This window comes from Passer domesticus, chromosome Z (genome assembly GCF_036417665.1).
Source record: "Passer domesticus isolate bPasDom1 chromosome Z, bPasDom1.hap1, whole genome shotgun sequence".
In the NCBI taxonomy this organism is placed as follows: domain Eukaryota; kingdom Metazoa; phylum Chordata; class Aves; order Passeriformes; family Passeridae; genus Passer; species Passer domesticus.
In genome coordinates this window covers 65,214,057-65,233,148 of record NC_087512.1, presented here as the reverse complement: position 1 = coordinate 65,233,148, position 19,092 = coordinate 65,214,057, and the positions used below count along the sequence as shown (strand labels likewise).

The window sequence follows — 19,092 nt, the reverse complement described above, 5'->3', positions numbered from 1 at the left end:
AAAAGCCTCAGATAGCCTGGATTCTTCCATCTCCAAAAAGTAACAACACAGTACAGGTCTGAAGGTGAAAAAAAAAAGATAACTGAGAATGCAAAATGTTCGTAACTTTGATGAAATCAAATTTCCAGGTGTTCATGTGACAATCGGTGATTAAGGGCATACTTTCTTTAGGAATACATATGGCTAGAGATGCTAACTCAGTTCTGGCCATAGGTTCAAAATGAGGAATTCAGTTCCACCTTTCCCTGCTGCCATGATGCCGGTGCTTGTGAGGATGAATTTACATGAAGAACAGTTTGACTCTAGTGATGGACTTTGGTGCAGTGTTAATGGCTCTCACATGAAAAAGCTTCCCCTAGAGAATAAACATTAACCACTTTGTGATTTACAAGAGTAACATATGAAAATGGCAATATGGATTCCAAAGTTCCAAGAGGTTTTTTCTGGTGCAGAAAAAAAACCCCACATAATGACACAATGTAAATAAATGGAATTTATTTCCATCTTCCACTTATTTTGACAGAATCATGAGAGCTTGAGACAAAAACCATTCATTTGAATAATAAACCAGACAGACTCATAGAAGTTGAGTTTATCTAAGACAAGATGAATGAAGACTGACAGACACATAAAAGGAGATTTTAATGAAGTATATTGGTTTAATTTTCTTCAGAATTAACATAGAAATATATGCTTCTTTGTAAGAACTAAATACATTTTATTTAGATAAAGATGCACAATCAGAAAAGTATGATTCTCTACCATTGCTCAGAAACTAAAAAGGACAATAGAAACGGTATTTTCATTTCGTAACTTCTGTCTACAGCAATTAAATCAGCTTGTGTATTAGCAGTATAATGAATCAGTACATTGATGTTAACTAGTCTGCAAATCATTGCTTCTGAACTATGTAAGTTTCTGTCTTCTACAGTTCTTCACTGCTGTGGTAGATGATCAAGCAGCTCAGAGTTTGGCATAGTCTTTCAGGATCATTTCCAGTTTCTGGCTCAGCATGATGTTCCCCTTCACTTTTAGTTTACCAGAAAAGAATGCCTAAAAAAAAAACAGAAGGGGCAGGGGGAAAACATGTATTCAACTGTTTACTCACAAACCAAAGAGTCATAGAACAAAAAAAGAAGCCAAAGAATGGTTGTTCAGCACTCAGAAGAAAGCCTTCAGTGCACAATGCTTAATGATTATCATTAATTTAAAGAAACTGTTCAATTCTAATATCATCCAGAATCAGATTACATGTATAGTCCAGACAAGACCAACTCTGTCACTCAATGGAAAAAATCAAATAAAATACATAAAGCAACTTCAGTGTCATCTTTCCATATATAGCACAGAGCATTTCTCCAACTGTAGGACAAATGCCATCACAGAATCTGATGGCAAAACTTCAGCAGGGCACAAAAAATAAAGCTCCCAGCATCATCCCTTCACACTACAAATATCCATGTATCATTATAATAAATGAGAAAATGGAATGAAAAGGATATATAATGAAAATCAAAGACCTAATGAAAATGTAAGCAACACACTCAAATTCATAACAAACACAAACTTGCACAATACATTACACATATATGCCAAAGAAATGAAATGGTTTTGTACATAGCATATTACCACAAACAGGAAATAGGCAAGATTTTGTTGCATTTGCAAGTCATAAATCAATCAGTATTTTCATTTCAGTGCTGGTATATTACATTTTTATTCTCCCTACTTCAAAGAGCTGTTTCAATCTAGTTCGTAATTTTTTAAAACTAGTTTTGCTTTGCTACGTCTTTGCAGTCTGAAAGCCTTTCTTAAGTTCCTTAAATGTTCTTTTGCATAGTTCCATTAGCTTGAAATACATTCAAATAAAGAATAGAGAGAGCCAGAAGAAAAGAATTTGAATAGATGCTTTGAGTTTCTTTAGATGAAAAACTTCACAGAAACTCAAACGAAACACAAATGCCTAAACGTAGATGATGTTCCTGCATTGCAATAACTGTTCTTTAGCATTCTGATGATTACACACCAACATCTTGTTTGTTTATACTTTATGCCTGCTGCAAACAGAAGGTCACAAAGGATTTTACTCAAGTGTAATGTTATAAAAAACATTCACTGTAATCATTAGTCTCCAATTTATAATCAAAGTCTCCAACAACTTCTGCTTGGGATCAAAGAAAAGGAACTGTCTGATATATGATGAGCTTAATTAAAGTTTTAATTTGCTCAAGCTTTAATCCGTAAGCTGACATATTAAATTTGTGACAGTTTAATTTACTTTTACACAAGGCATTTTTATTAGTACAATTAGTCGTTTTAAGCAGTTGATTACTCCAAGAAGCTAAAAGTGCAGACCCAGATTACAGACCTTCCTTAAATCTTTACTTCCCTGAAAAATATCCCAGTTTAGGTGAATTTTGACCATCTACATGTATGCATTGTCTTGACATTTCTCTGAGCTGCACTACTAGCAATAAATCAAACCACTGCAACAAACATCAACTTCCTGCAAAATGACAATCAAAACAGCCTGAATGATCAAACTGACAGATCTAAGCTGGCAAATTGTATATTGTGAAGTATCAGGATGTAAACAAACTCCTAACTTTGCACTGCCAGGCTTTATGTCACAGAATCAAAGTATAGTCTAAGTTGAAGGGACGCAGAAAGATAATCCAGTCCAACTTTGAAGTGAATGCGCCATATTGGTATTGAACCCACAACCCTGGTGTTACCAGGACCCTGCTTTAGCCCTTTGTGGTTATCTTAGTCTTAAAATAATAAAGATGGCATAAACGCTCCCTCACACTTTCTGGCTAATTCAGTATAAGATACTGATGTGCTTATACCTCATCTGACTCTGGTCTCCACTGTCAAAACATCCCAGGGTTTAGGATTTCAGAACGCAAACAGTCATGAACCACACCTTGATGTAAGGCAAATAATATGTCTATATACATGAGAGTATGTCTGCGACTCCCAGGCCTTACCTTTTGGGGATTGATCTTTTGTTGTACCACATCCATAAAATCCTCATCCGAGAGAGTGAAGGTAGTATCAGCAGAATTTCTGGCAGGTCCTTGATACACTGCTCCAGAGCCATTCTTTAAGTCAATTGCTGAGAAGCAAGAGCAAAGACAGTTTAATTTCAAAGTAAAGGTAAAACTTTCAAGCTTCAGAACAGTACTTGCCTTACCTATTATTATAAAGCAGCCAATCTAAACTATCAGCCATCGGCTACTTAGAAAATAATTGAAGTATAATTCTTCTTCACCAGTGAAAGAAAATAAAAAATTATTCCTGTACTGAAGGGGAGGGTGTTTACAGCAAGGACTTCAAAATTCTTGCAGCGATGGTAAAATCTACTTTCGAATCACACTGAAGATGCACAAGGTATTAATTAGTGCACTCACTGCAAAAACATCCAAGTTAGTAATAAACCTCTAAAGTTCAAAACCAGCATCCTGTAGTCAGACAAAGCAAATATAGTGGTGTTCAAACACACTACTGCATTTTCCCTGGTCTGTCCCCCAGGCAACACAATATAGCCTATTCTGCTTCATGCAAGGAGTGTTTAAAGCCTTGCCAATTATCTGTCTTTCTCTCCTGGAAAGACAAAAATTCCTCCAAGTGTCTGTAGCTTCACAGTGTTCTTTACCCACGCCAAATGACCTGCCAAAATAATCTACTACAAAGCTAACACTATCAGGTATTGTGTCATTTGTTTAGAAAAGTATTTTGACAGGATGTGCTCTGCTGAGTCATTCTCAGACTCTGCAAATTCCTGTCTTTCCTTTACACCTTTGCCTCTTGATCCATCACGCACCCACCCTACACATTATTCATGTGGATATTTCTATAACAGCATGGCATCTCTAATTACAGAATCATGGATGACGGTTGCTCTTCATGGACAGATTTTAAGGCCCTTGCCTTAAAATGGAGCTTTATTTCTGCATAAGCTATTTTATGTGCAACTTTTTTACAAATATTTTTTTGACAGGGTAAGGGGAACTGTAGAGACTGGGAGTAGCTTTACTCTATTTAAATATTTCATTTTCTGAAATCTGCTTTAAGCAATATTTATCCACTTACCACAGAATTAGAAGGGGACTTAAGTATATAACATTGCTCAGTGAAAAGTGACATATTGGATTATTATTTTCCAGTTGATTTCAAGGTAAATTATAAATCCTGGAACAGATTTAATGCATATGACTAACTTCAAGGAATATGGGAAGAAATTAAAAAAGGTTACTGAGCATCAGATGAATTACCTGTATATTTGTGTTTGTGGGTAGGGGCTGTATAACAACATCCTTGTGACCCAAAACAGCTATTATATGATCTGACATACCTGAGCCTTTAACATTGCTCCTGTAGGTTATGCAGGCACAGACTATTATTAGGAAAACAAAAATTAAAAAAAAATCTACTGAATCATGAAATGCAAGCCACACACACTAACTAAAGTCTGAGAGTGGATACCAGGCCTAACTGTCTATGCGCTTTTAAAATACACCTCTACCCAAATGCTGATAATGTTAAGCACCATTCCAGCGTAGCCAAACTGCTCCTTTTGAGACAAACAGCAAGGACAGCAAGCACAAGAGATTAATTCACAAGACACAGACATGGTGTCTAGGATGCCTGCAGTTCCTAACCAACTGTTTTGAACTACTTCTGGACCTTAGGATTCGCTCTTTATACTTAATTCTGCTGACATTAATTTTTTTTTTCCTGTCCCACCACCATTCCTACACCACTCCAGAAGTGACTTAGATACTGAAAGCCTGACATACCGTCTCCCAAGACACAACTTCTCCTTCTTCACTAAGTACTGGGTGAAAAGATAATACTGATATTATTGATAATACTGATACATCAGTCCCATCAGTATCAGGTTTAGATGACAAAAACAATTAAACAGGTCTAATGACTCAGAAAAATTCTCACAACCCTTAAGTTTTATTTTAAATATAGTACAGCATTAACAATTGTTACATGGTCGTACATTAAGATATCACTTAACATTATTACAGTCCTTGTTCTTCTGCATTTCCTAGCCAAATCCCAAGATCGTCATTTTACCATCAGTAGGTACAGTTAATACTAACCTCTCAAATCACAACCACACCTTTAACACTGCACAATGATGGCACCCATAATCAAGGTAAATCTTTCATGTTTACAGAATCACTCAATGATTAAGGTTGGAAAAGACCCACTAACAACTAGACCAACTAAACAACTAGACCACAGCACTAAATGCCACATACAGCAGTTTCTTGAACATTTCCAGGGATGGTGACTCCACCCTCTCCGTGAAGAAATTTCTCCTGATGTTCAACATGCCACAGATTGCGGATATTTCTTCTTGTCCTGTCGCTGGTTGTCCTGTCCTAGAGCAGCAAGAAAAGCCACCACCCACCTGGCCACAGCCTCCTTCCAGGCAGCTGTACAGAGCAGCAAGGTCTCCTCTGAGCCTCCTTTTCTCCAGGCTAAGCATCCCCAGCTCCCTCAGCTGCTTCTCATAGGACTTGTGTTCCAGACCCTTCCCCAGCTCCATTGCCCTTCTCTGGACTCGCTCCAGCACCTCAAAGTCTTTCTTGTGGGGTGCCCAAAACAGCACTTGAGGTGCTGTTTGACCTCACCAGGGCCCAGTACAGGGGGACAGTCACTGCCCTGCTCCTGCTGGCCACACTATTGCTGATACAGGCCAGGATGCCACTGGCCTTCCCGACTACCTGGGCATACACTAGCTCATGTTCAGCCAGTTGTCACCTAAAACCCTCAGATACATTTCCACTTGCAGCTTTCCAGCCACTCTGCCCAGCCTGTGGCATTGCCTGGGGATGTTGTAACACAATGGCCAGACCTGGCACTTGACCCTCATCCAGTGGGCCTTAGCCAATTGATCCAACCTGCCCAGATCCCTCTGCAGAACTTTTCTACCTTCCAGTAGATCAATACTTGCACCCAAACTGATGTCATCTGTGAACGGACTGAGGGGACACTCAATTCCCTCATCCAGACCAACAACAATGAATTAAAGATATTAAACAGGACTGGCCCCAATACTGAGCCTTGGGGAGCATCACTTGTGACTGGCTCCACCACTCCCCAGACATCCAGCCAGTTTTTTACCCAGCAAACATTGTGACTGTACAAGCTGTGGACTGCCAGCTTTCCGAGGAGAATTCTGTGGGACACAGTACCAAAGGCTTTGCTGAAGTGCATCACCTGGTCATAAAAGGAGACCAGGTTGACCAGGCAGGACTTGCCTTTTCTACACCCATGCTGGCTGTGATCCTGGCACCTTGGTTCCCAGATGAGTGATCACAATCAAGATGGTCTGCTCCATAACCTTGCTGGGTACCAAGCTCAAGCTGATCACCTCAAATCCTTAATCCCACCTCAAATTAATCCTTACTAGTTACTAGAAATTCTAAGAAAAAAAATTTATTTTAATTATTTGGTCCTTTTTTAAAGGACCAATCTAGTGGTACATTCTTTTCCCAAAAATGTCAAAAAGGTTACTTCCACTTCCTCTAGATTATTTTTAAATAATATTAAGATTTTTGATAAGGAAGAAAAACATTTAAAAAAACTAAACAGCCACAAAAGCAAAGCACTCTGACAGCAAAACTGTCTTTTCTACAAAAACATGGAGACCGAACAATAGAATTATCGTTACTTGATCCATCCCTTTTCCTAGGCTTCATCATAAATGAGAGCTGACCTCTCTAATGCAAGTAGTGGGGGAAAAAAAAAAAGGTACCACTGTGGAGAAAGAGTGATCCAAAATATATGAGATATTAGTATTTAGAGAAGGAAAGTAACTCCCCACTTATAAAGAATGAAAAACTAGCACAGAAACTTGCTCATTCAATTTTTTGCAGGGCAAAAAAAGCAAACAGAAGGAGTCAAAACACACACAATCCACTTTCTTCCCTCCTGACCTATACCTAGTCTAGAATACTGAAAAGACAACTGAGACTAAACTAGAGTACCAGCTAGTGGATAAACTAGCAATGAAAGAAATAAGCTGAATGCCAGAACAGGTGCCAAGCATCAAAACAGAAAAATCCTAGCCTTCCAATGACCAGAGAGAGCATCCTTTTGTAACTGTGTAACATTCCGTTACACATCTGGCAGAAAAGTAGAATCAAGAAGTTCAAGAGAATGAAATGCTAGTTTTCCTTGAAATTTTTGCTCTTTCTTCAATATATAGGTGTTATACTACAATAATTAAAAATCTATTCATTATTATCATCAAAAAAATGCTGTTGACAGAGATGAGATAAAAATAGGAGAAAATTCACATATATAGGAGTCAAAACACTAGATAAAACAGTAGACACTGACATTTTATAGCAGGTTGCCAAAAACCTAAAACCCTAATATTTGGGGTAAGACTTTTATTTTGACTTTGAAGAGTGCCTTACTCTTTCTAGGAGAAAAACATTAACAGTCAGATTTTTTTATTTCGATTTGAGTTTTATTCTGCTTTACAGTGGATAAGTAAGGACAATACAAGACTCAACCACTAACCAAATAAAAACAAGTATTACCCACTCTTCATTGCCTGAAGTCATATTGCATCATAAATTATTGAGCAATTTCACCTTTAATTTATCAGCTGTTCACAACCAACTACAGGCAACAATTTCTTCCCAGTTCTCATAACAAAGTTTTATTCTTCTGAGAACTGGAAAGGAACAGAAACATCTCCTGCCTTCAGCACTAACTTCAGAAACATGAAGAAAAGCAACAAATGGGTAAACTCTTCTGAATACTGTTCTGGAGTGCCATTGACTATCAGCCAACAGATCTCAACAGCATTACCTTTTCTCTATGGAAAGTAAAGTTAAGTGAAACCTTAACTCTAAAAAAAAAAATTAATACTTTATAATCCCTGAAAAAAGGGTATTGTTGTATAGTAATACAACAATATACAGGAGAGAGCAAAGCATGCTTTAGGTAATGAAGCAAAATCGAAAAAGCTGAGGTACGTTAGCAATTAAGTTTTTTGTTAAAGAGTGAAGGTAGTTTCAGTACCACTACACTTATTTCTGAGGTATTGATACTTGCTTTATCTTTTTTAAAAGAATTTTCAGCACCCTCTTGAATTAGAACAGCTTTTTTTTTTTTTTCCACAGAAATACCACTAATTAAGGCCAGTTGTCAGGGATTACAGTTCAGCATAGTTTACACAGCAGATGAGCTGCCCAAAATTTCACATCCTGAGTGCACAATCAATTGCTCTACACCTCTTCATGGCTTCACACCATCCACAGAGAACTACATAGAAGGAAAGGACACTGCTAAACAGACTAGTGTTATAATACTAGTTCCTCCATAAAGATGTCTCTCTGTACCAACAAAAGCCACATTCCATTCACAAATTTCACTTTACTTTTAAAAATCCTGGTTTACTGCAGAAAGTAGAGATCACACATACCTGCAGTTAGAACAGTCACAGTTGCAGTTAGAACACTAGAAATAAATGTAAATATAGTAAAATAAAATAACTTTTTATTTCCTTAGAGTTTGAAAAATATCACATTGATTGCATACACAAGAACAAATTTCACAGAACCAGAGAATCATTAAGGTTGTAAAAGATCTCTGAAATCACTGCGTCCAAGTTTTAACTGATCAATACCTTGACAACTAGACCATGGTACTGAGTGCCACACTCAGTTATTTCCTGAACACTTCAGGAATAGTGACCCCCAGCACTTGCCTGGACAGCCCATTCTTTCCCTGATGTCCAACATCAACACCCCATGATTGAGGTCCATTTTTGCTAGTCCTGTGATTTCTTGCCTGGGAGAAGAGACTGACCCTCACTTGGCGACAACCTCTTTGCAGGCAGTTGTAGGGAGTGATAAGGTCCCCACTGAGCTTCTTTTTCACCGGGATAAGCACACCCAGCTCCCACAGCTGCTCCTCACAGGAGTTGTGCTCCAGACCCTTTCCCAGCTCCACTGCCCCTCTCTGAACACGCTCCAGCACCTCAATGTCATTCCTGAACTGAGGGGCCCAGAAATGGACACAGCACTCATGCTGTGGCTGCTGCCTTCTCTCATCTGCTTCCTTTCCAGATCTGAAGAGGCTGAAGGACATTAGCAGAAAATGCAGGAGCTACAACAATTGCGTAAGGGAGCAATGGGCTGCAGGGCCCAGATTGTTTCCAGCACTGTCAACTGCTGCACTTATCACAACAGCACAAAGCTGTGTAAAAGTGACAAGTCAGAACATTAAAACACAAGAGAGAACAACTTTATATCCATTTAAATAAGAGAAAGAGACCTATCAGGTAGCCCAAAAGAACCAGAAACACTGTTTGTAAAGGCCTAGGAGGCCCTTACAAAGAGGCCTGAAAAAAAGATAGATCATATACATCAAGTGATAGCTTAAAACAAAACAAAAAAATCAGCCAAAATAATATTCCTCCTCATAATAGTTGTTTCAGTGATAACTTGTCAATAATTTTGACCATACACTGAAATAGTATGTAATATGTGAACCAAATTGTGAATTAATTTTAATTTCATTTTTGCTTTCTTGTAGCCGTGTATATCATGGGATTGACCCTCCCAAATGGCAATTTTACTCAGAAGAGACAGCAAGATAATTCATAATTGATCTAATCTAGCAGCATAACATTTGAAAAAATTATTTACAATTCTTGTACACCGAAGATCAACTAATAACCACCAGGCCGAATTTAAATGTACAGTAAAGAAGTGCAATTCCACTAACTGAGCTGAGTAACATAAAAATCTGAAGCACCTTTGAAAACCAGTCTAAATTCAAGCTATAGCAAAGGTGACATTGTACTGTCATCTTCAGTTTTTAAAGTAAAAAAATCAATTTGACAAAGACTAAAATTTCTAATTGTGTATGGAAGCCTACCTTACATTAACAATTCAAAAAGTCAAGCATTCAAGTAAGCAAATGGCATTGTCAATTTTACATATTCTGAACTGATTGTCATTGCTTATCTGCATTGCAAAAGTCTCACTGATGACCATACAGAGATCTTACAAGGATCACATGAAGTCAGAAGTCGTTTAGATTATTGAGAATATCCCAACTGCAAAAATGCTGTCTTTCTTGGAACACAGACTTAAAAACTACCATCTTCTTCTGCACTTACCATGAAAAATGAATTATACCAGGTACAAGAGACACTTGAATACTGAATAATAATGTAACATATGCAAACATGCAAAAAGAATTAAGTTTGCAACTGTTTATAAATCTCAAGTACTTGCCTCTGGAAGGTCTTTTGCTTTATGGGTTTTTTTGGGTATATGCTTTTTAATGGCAGGAAAGTGTTTTCAAATATTCCCCAAATAAAAATTTCATAATGCAGATTCATATACAGCTTGCCATTAAAAATATGCCATTGGATTAAACAGACATCAAAAATAGTAGGCACTTCTTCCATGTAGGGACAAACAGCAAAGGTTGATACTACAGTTGTCACAACTCCTAAAATTCTGCTAGTGAGTTTTCATAACTATTTTCATATTGACAATATAAAATTTTAGTATTTAGATTATTTGTAGCAGTCTAACTATTTTAGTACTAACCAACTCCTGTTTTCTTCATCCAAAAATTATTTGAAATCTAAATACACACAAAAATATTCAGAAAACACAAACAAATACAGAAACAGGATGACACGGAAAGTTCTTTAAAAAAAGTCATATACAAAGGAAGTATTAGCATACCAGTACTCCCAAAAGGAAAAGTAAACAACATTTTCTACAGACACCCTGCTGGGTCACCTAGACAATGACCTTCAGCCTTACATATTTACTACACCACAGAGCCTACAGTAATTCATAAGGAACTAACCACACTGTAAAAATTTTCACAGTAACTTTTCCAAGCTTCTGAAAAAGTTTCATTTCAGTTCTTAATAGCAGTCAGCAGCAGGAAATGTTTAATATATTAGATTAGCTTCTCCAGCCTCCATCCCACAGGGATCTTTAAGTTTTTTTCCAAATGCATATAATAGTACAGAAAATTTTCAGTGCAACAGAAGCAGAGGGAATAAGACAAACAAAAGCTATGTCTATTTAATCTCTTTTAGCTAGAGACATATGAACAGGAAGAAAGCAGTACCTTCTTCCTACTGCTTCAGTAGGAGAAGCATGAGAGGACAAAAGGCTGACTATTGATTTATTCAAAGCAGGAGGATTCTCTTGATCTGAATACAATAGCAAAAACATTCACCTGTTTCCCCTCTAATAAAATGTGATCTCATGAGGCAAGTAAGGGCACTACTCAGACCTAAATCTCTAAGTGTGCTTGTTCTTCATTAAGCAATTTGCAGTTTCAGAACTTCCTGAGTGAGAAATTCTATTCATATCTTGAAACACTCTTCAGCAGATTTCTCCTCCAATGACTTGTCCCTTTATTCTCTGGACATACGTAATGTTGAACTCAGGTGATCAATAAAGCAATTCCAAAGTTAAAGCCAAAGCTCAATCAACCCAAAATAGTTTTCTAGTTGTTGTTATAAACATGACCATCACTTGTATCAAATTTATTACACATGAATCACTAGGACTGATGTGGAGTACAGAGTGATTGCGCAACCAACACAAGTTGCCACTTCAAATATTCAGGAGTTTAACCAACAATTATCACCTAAAATTATCTAATTTTATAATTAAATAATTAGATAATCTAATTATCTAATTATCTAATTATCACCTAAAATGTAACCAAGAACGCAAGTAAAATTTCATAAGACCTTTCTCAAAGTTTTAACCATGTTTGTAATTTAAATTACTTCACGCAAACATGGAAAACCGCAGACAATAGTAATGATTAAGAGCAGTAATTAATTTTAAGACAGAACAGTCTGAGTTGGATTATTCAGTATTTCCCTTGTCTCATTTTGATGTATAGGCACTCAGCTTGCATAATCCACGCAGGTATATTCATAATATTTATTAACTTCTATCCAAATGGAAATCACTCTTCATCCCTCAAAAACTGCTTAAAAAGCAAGGCAAGTAGAAAACAACTATCCTGCCCAATCTCTGAAAAATATTTTTTCTGAAACTTAACAGCCATCTTGCTACTCAGAATCTCTACTGGTCAACATTAGGAAATGATTAGGTGAAATTACAGGCTTCTGAATTGCTCAACAACAGTTTAAAAAAAGTCACAGTGTACAGAACAAAACATAATGCACACCTCATCTGACCTACTGTGAGTCTCCCGTCTCAGCCTGTCAAAGAGCAGCCCCTTCACTCATTTGACTACATTCAACCACCAAACAAAAAGAAGTCTAAACAACAGGCTTGACATTCATTTCCCCACAAAAAGGCCTGAAAGTTACAACCTCACTAAGCTTTTTCCTTTTGGAAAATCTTTACACTCCACCAATAAAGCAGTAGACGTGTCAACTAAAAAAAAACAAAAAAAATTCCAAAAATAAAAAAATCTATCCAATTAATAAAAGAAGATTTGGGGTTGTTTTCAAAAATACATATCTTTATAATGAGAGCAAAGGATAATTTAAGAAGAAGAGGTTTTTGAGGAAGTCGCTTTCCTCCATCAGACCACTTTGTGTAATTCTATTATTCATTTAATCAGTAAAAAGTTCAGTTGTGAGTCATTGCTATTACAGGCTATAGTTTCTCACCATGAACCAGTCCCATGCTTAAACAATGGGAAATCATGACTATGCCTCCATTAAACCTTGATCTCAGAAAGTTTAAATGGAAACAAACTGGGCTACATTTTCACTGAAGTGACAAGAACAATGCAGTAGAAATAATTACTTATTTGTTTTAGATCAGTTAACATGTACATCACCAGCAGACTAATTACTGTAACATTCCTACTGGGCTAATTTAGCAATCCAATCTGGAAAATGTAAATCGAAATGCACTGAAGTTCTAAAAGATGATATAACATATGCCTACATCTAAATAGGCAAGTTAAAGAAGTATGTCCCTTGGAAGATTAGTACCTGCAAAGTTTATCTGATCTTCTTGCCATTTGTGAACCCAGAATGCATTCAGACCTGTAGGTCCCACTGCTTACTCATCTACTATCCTATGCTTAGTTCCAAACTATCAGTTTAATTAGAATTATTACAATTAATCCCATTTCATAACAAAAATGCATTGGGGTATCATATAAACACAACAACTTACTCCACTGCATTGCTGTTTTTCCATCTTTAGTGATGTCCCACTGGAATACGGCGTTTACTTTCTTTACCAATTCATTTCCCATCTCTTTTACACGACGACCAATTTCTTCAAACACAAGGTTACTCTGCAGCCCTCCAGTCTTAAAAAAAAAAAAAAAAGGTATGAAGAATTTAAAATTCAAACTTGGTTAAAAGGTATTAAATATGTCACTTTACAGCACACAACTATCTACATCAAAATTATTAAATGCAGCTGAGATTTTTTCTACCACAAAATAAACACCTCTAGCCACCATCAGCACTAAAAAGTACTTTGAAGCAGAAAATGCTTCATTTTAAATTTTCATTTAAAATTTTTTCAAATCTTGTTTTTATACTTTTTCTCATTTATCATTACAATTTGAGACATATTTTTTAATTAGTGCTCTAAGAGTTTCTAAACTGACCTTTTTTTCCTATTCACGATAACCACTGCCACTTTTTCCACAGTGAATGTTATGTTAGTTTTCAGAACAAAAAAAAGGTTTTACCAGTACATTACTTTGACATGAAAGATGTTCAAAATGTACTGCACTATGAAAACAGTCAAAACTCCAGTGCAGACAAAATTTAACAGTGCGATTAGCTACATTTAGATTTCCAGCTTTTCCAAGCACATTATTTTGCAACCTTTCACTGTCTTTCTTTTTACTAATATTTTTACAGGATAAAAGGCTACACTTTAGAGAAGCTACTTCAGTGACATGTTTCGTCTAACTGCAACTGGAGCAAAGAAAGTCTCAGAGGTTTAGCTGTTCGCTGTACCTACCCGTACAGCAGAACACAAGACTCTTCAGGCTGCTATTGCGTCACCACTTTGGCTAAGCCTAACATTTTCCATTCTATTAAAGGATTCCCAATGGCCTTTAAATTTGACAATCTTCACTCAGTCAGGCTAGTTTCCCCTGGTGGGTGTCTGACCCTGTCAGCAAATTTCTGCCAAAGCACCTTAATTTCTCAAAGTAAGCTTAAAGAACACCTGTTCTGCCAAGTTTAAAAAAAAAAAAAAAAGAAAATCTGAGCAGTTCAAAAAAGTTCTAATGTTTGAACTTCATTCAACAATTCAGAATGTCTCAGAAGATTAAACACAAGCAGCAAAAAGAAACAGGTTCCTGGATAAATCATAGAATGATAAAATGGCCTGAATGGGAATAAACCCTAAAGATAATCTAGTTCTAATCCCCCTGTTGGGGGGCAGGGATATTTTTCACTAGACCAAGGTGCTCCAAGCACCATCCAGCCTGGCCTTCAACACTTACAGGAATAAGGCAGCCACAACCTGCTGGTTTCTCTGGGAAACCTGTTCCAGTGCCTCACAGTAAAGAATTTCTTCTGAAGATCTAATCTAAACCTATCCTCTTTTATTTTGAATTCATTCCCCCTTATCCAGTCACTACATGCTCTTGTAAAAAGCTCCTCTTTGTCTCCCTTTGGGTAATAAATGGCCACAACTAGGTCACCCTGAAGCTTTCTCTCTTCCAGGCTGAACAAACCAAATGTTCTTAGCCTTTTCTCATGGGACAGGTGCTCAATTCCCCTAATTTTCTTTATGTCCTTCCTCTGGACTTGCTCCAACAGGTCCATGTCCTTCCTGTGCTGGGGACCCCAGAGCTGGCTGCAGTGTTCCATGTGGGGTTTCACCAGAGCAGAGCAGATGGGCAGAATCCACTCCCTCACCCTGCTGGCCATGCTGCTTTGGATGAAGCCCAAGTATCACTCAATAGTCCTCAATCTGTGATCAAAATCTTTATATGAATGTCACTATCCCAGTATTTCATAAACTTCAAAGCATTACAATTTCCTTGTTTGCACGCAAGAATCAATGGGGAAAAAAGATAACAGTTTATTAAGGCATTGCCTTAATAATAAACTTAACAAATATGCATTGCCTTAAGTGACTTTTAGACCACATTAGGGTCATCCTCACTATTGCATACACAATTCTGTGTTTTGTGGCAAGTACGGTACCCAAGGCTTAAGGCATGCATGCATGCATGGGATTTTTTTAAATATACACGGTATGAAGAGCATATTGTGTGCTAGGCCTAACCACATGTACAAACAGCTCTCAGAGCCTTATTTCAAAATCATTCAACGACAAAACTTCTTTTCTGTATGTTATCTCATTTTCACTTATGCTAATGCGTTCTTGCCCCTCTCCCTGTGTCTCTGAAAAAATTGAGAAAGGTCACACATTTTACATCCTATATAAAGTCTGATCTTCAACATCTACAAAATAATAAGAAAAGCATTGTTCTACAGTAACACAGCTGAATTACATTAAACAATTTCTATTTTGAGCTATGCAAGTGCTCAAAACATGGCGCTCACTGGTACATGCCCTTCCTTGTTTTGTAACATACAGCACAATGCTTATCCTGAGAGTTCAATTAGCATCAAGCACATCAAACACCAGCATCCAGTGTACACAATTGGAGTTTTCCTCTCAGATCAACTAACATCTGTATCTTAAACAACATACATGCTAACATCTCTGCACCTGTAACTCCTGTGAATATTGCAAATAAGGTTGGTAAGAGACCTAAATATTTTTCCTGTGTTTTTCACCAAAATAAAGCCTAACTATCCATCTGTGCAAGTTAAGACTTCCATTGCTTCCACCTACCATCAGAGGCTCTCGAGCAGAAGGCTTTTCCAAGGCTGGTACTATATCCACATAGCCCCCTGCAATGGCAACTTCTCCGGTCTCCTTGATCTGCAGTGAGGGAAAAATACATTAAAGAGGTGATTTATTTGCAGAAAGTCACAAAAGAAGGGCATCTAAGGAGTATTCCTGATACTTTAAAATCAGTGATGTAAAGAGAAAACATAAAAGTTACAGAGTGAAAAAAAAGCCTCATAAATGTGCTGTAGTCTTGAGGCAAATTGTTATAATATGTTTTCCAAACAGCTCTTCAAGCAAAATAATTATTTTCCTCTGGAGAAATTGTACCAAAATATATTGCTGGTGTTCTGCTCACAAAACAGCTGAAAAACCTTATTTACGCCTAGTGTTACAAGTTGCTGTCAATATTTCTTCATAAATAGCTCTTAGAAAGACATTGCTCTACAATGTTTTTCCTTGAGGTAGATATTCAAGTGTCAAGAGTCCATTTAGACAATTTCACTATCTCCACATGCCTTATACTTCAACTTACACTAGAAACATCTTTTTAAGGATTGCAAACAAGAGAGATTACAAAAAGAATGATGGAAAATACCTGAATTCCCCCCAGTTTAATTTTTTTTTAATAGTTAATTCAGATAAGAAAACAGGTTACAATTTGGCATTTTCTCTTTGAGGGATGTGACAAATCCTACTGACCTATGGCAGCTAACAGAAGACAGCAAATTGATTCACTGATAATGCATATAGAGAAGTGTATACCAAATACCAAACTGGAGAAATATCAAGTATCACAGCCTAGTTTATTGCACTACATTAACTATTACTCAAATCATGCCTGACAGCTTGTCACCTGCTGCCACTGTACTTCAGACAATGCTGAAAATGGATTAAAATCACCCTCTCAAAATTTTAAGTCCATCTGTAGTTTGATTTAACCAGAGTTCATTTCAGCACAAAGATGGATTTAGTTCACAAATCCAACATGCAATAAGAAACAAAACTATGCACACCTCATAACTGTTTAAGATGCTTTATTATAATCCTGTTAAATGTTCTAATTTCTATCCAGAATCAGTTACTCCAAAGTTGTGGAAGAAAAATCCTTAGCAAAACTCACCAAAACTCTACATATTAGCAATTATTAAACCAAGCAGAATTACAAATTTTGCCTTTAAACACAACACAACAGCTCACCCTGCTTACAAATTTGGAAGGACTTGGAAGCACATTATGAACTCTATTAACTAACATCTATAATTTGATGGTATATGGAAACCATCAAAAGTAAACATATGAATTCTAGATTCTGTCAGGACTGGGTGATAGCACCTTTTAAATATAACTACAGTAATTTTCAAAGCTCACTTGAGGCACCAAACTACCTCATTTGCTACCAACAATTAGAAATGGAGATTTTGTACACAGTAGTCTCTACATTGCCTCCATTCTGAAATTCTGTAGCTGCTAACACCCATCAGGTCTGCAAACAAAATTTGCCTCCTGGAATCAATGTACATCCCAGAAAGCTGTATGAATACAGCATTCCTCTGTTCCTATGATGCCTCTCCTTGTTTGATTTTGCCTGCCCAATCCTCCCTGCAGCTGCAACCATACCAGCTACCCTACTCACTAATCAAGAGTTGGCTACGTCTTTACAGAGATGAGGCTGCAAAACTTTGGCCAGCAAAGCAGTGTAACTCTCACTGCATAAGCCAAAGCAAATATTGACAAATACCAGTATCAAATCATAGATAAAGAAAGTGAAAATGTCATATGATGCTACATATGTGATGACATTCACTTTTACTTTTTGCCCTTTACCTAGAATTTTAGCCTTAGTTCCCACTACGTACCCTATGACATGGAGATAATGATTACAGGACAGCCACATAAAATGCTACTAGGAGGACCCAAGAAAATAGAATAATGCAAACTAAGATCTTATAAAAATGTAAACTCTGTTTCACCGTAGTTACTGTGTTCAACTGCTATAAAATTTCCATTTTTAAGAAGTTCTTCTGTGTAGCTGCAGCTTAAGTTTAACCCAATCTAAGCTAAATCTGCAGTACACTTACATGCATAAACTCTTAAGAGCCGATTCAGATAAATAAAGGTTAAAAAAAAAAAAAGAATACACAAAGTTATGAGTAACTCCAGAAAACAAGTACACACTATGATGACCTGATGATGACAGCTTTTTTATTATTTTTCACTTTCCCCAGTGGAAAATCACAAAAAAATGCACACATAATGAAAAGAGTCCTCATTTAATACAGTGATAACCTATGATTCTAATGGTACTTCTATTAGAAACCTAGTGACGCCATAAAACAAGTAAGACTATTTCATTCTATTTACTTCATTTCTTTACAAAGACTTTGCTAATGGTGTGCTGCTTAACGAGTCATCTTTTCTTGCTCCCCTCATATCCCCAGTGTTTTAACCAATACATCTTTCTCTGAAGCTCACAATGAAGAGATTGTTCTGACCTTGGTCTGAAAATGGATTCTATTTCCTTCCTTCCACATTTCTGTTTGCAAAGTTTCCCCTGGATAGACTGGCTTTGCAAAACGAACCTAAAAGCAAAAAAAACGGAAAAAAAAGTGGGGTTGCGAAAATATATGTCTGCTATATGTAAATACAAAGCTTAAACAAATTGGCTCTACTGAAATGAAAAAAGAGGAAAATTAAGTCAACTATCAATGCAGAAAGCCTCTATATGTAAGCAAACATACAAGACAGAGGCATTAAAAAGCATGCAGCCGTAAGTAAAAGCAATTCTGTCATTAAGACATTATGAAAGACTTCCCCCACACCTAAGATTTCTTTCGGCACTAAAACAGAAAAATCCAGGAAATTTACTGCAAAGAATGAACACACAGACCTTGATTGCCTTGAATCTGTTCACATCATTATTTGCAAACTGCTTCAAAACGTTCCTAGCAGCAAACCCAAAGGTGCATAGTCCATGAAGTATAGGCTTCTTAAATCCTATTTAAAGAGGTAACATTTTAGCATTTTTCATATTAGGACCTGGAATGCAGCCTCTATTAATAGCTATACCTTATTCACAGTATTTTCCTCCATTAGTGTCCTTAATAATTTTTCTTTTTAACTTATTTATCTCAATGAAAAAGTGTCTGTTACTATTTATGATTTCCCCTACTTTTAGGCAAAGGAAAGTGCTTGGTGACAAGCTCTACTCTTAGCACTGCCTGTGCTCTGTGAG

The 19,092-nt window shown here is 36.8% G+C and overlaps 1 protein-coding gene across 2 annotated transcripts in view; it reads right to left on the bottom strand.

Moving 5' to 3' along the window:
* Positions 1–635: 635 nt before the first annotated feature.
* The window catches only part of HSD17B4 (hydroxysteroid 17-beta dehydrogenase 4), a 63,269-nt gene continuing 44,812 nt past the window's right edge, over positions 636–19,092 (bottom strand). For both annotated transcript variants that reach the window (XM_064402820.1, XM_064402821.1), the window contains exons 19-24: positions 18,748–18,854; positions 18,353–18,439; positions 15,861–15,950; positions 13,197–13,335; positions 2,991–3,118; positions 636–1,053 (exon numbers count right to left, since the gene is read on the bottom strand). In XM_064402820.1, the coding sequence (XP_064258890.1) occupies positions 964–1,053; positions 2,991–3,118; positions 13,197–13,335; positions 15,861–15,950; positions 18,353–18,439; positions 18,748–18,854 (641 nt within the window). In that variant the 3' untranslated portion in view covers positions 636–963. The remainder of the gene's footprint in view (positions 1,054–2,990; positions 3,119–13,196; positions 13,336–15,860; positions 15,951–18,352; positions 18,440–18,747; positions 18,855–19,092) is intronic.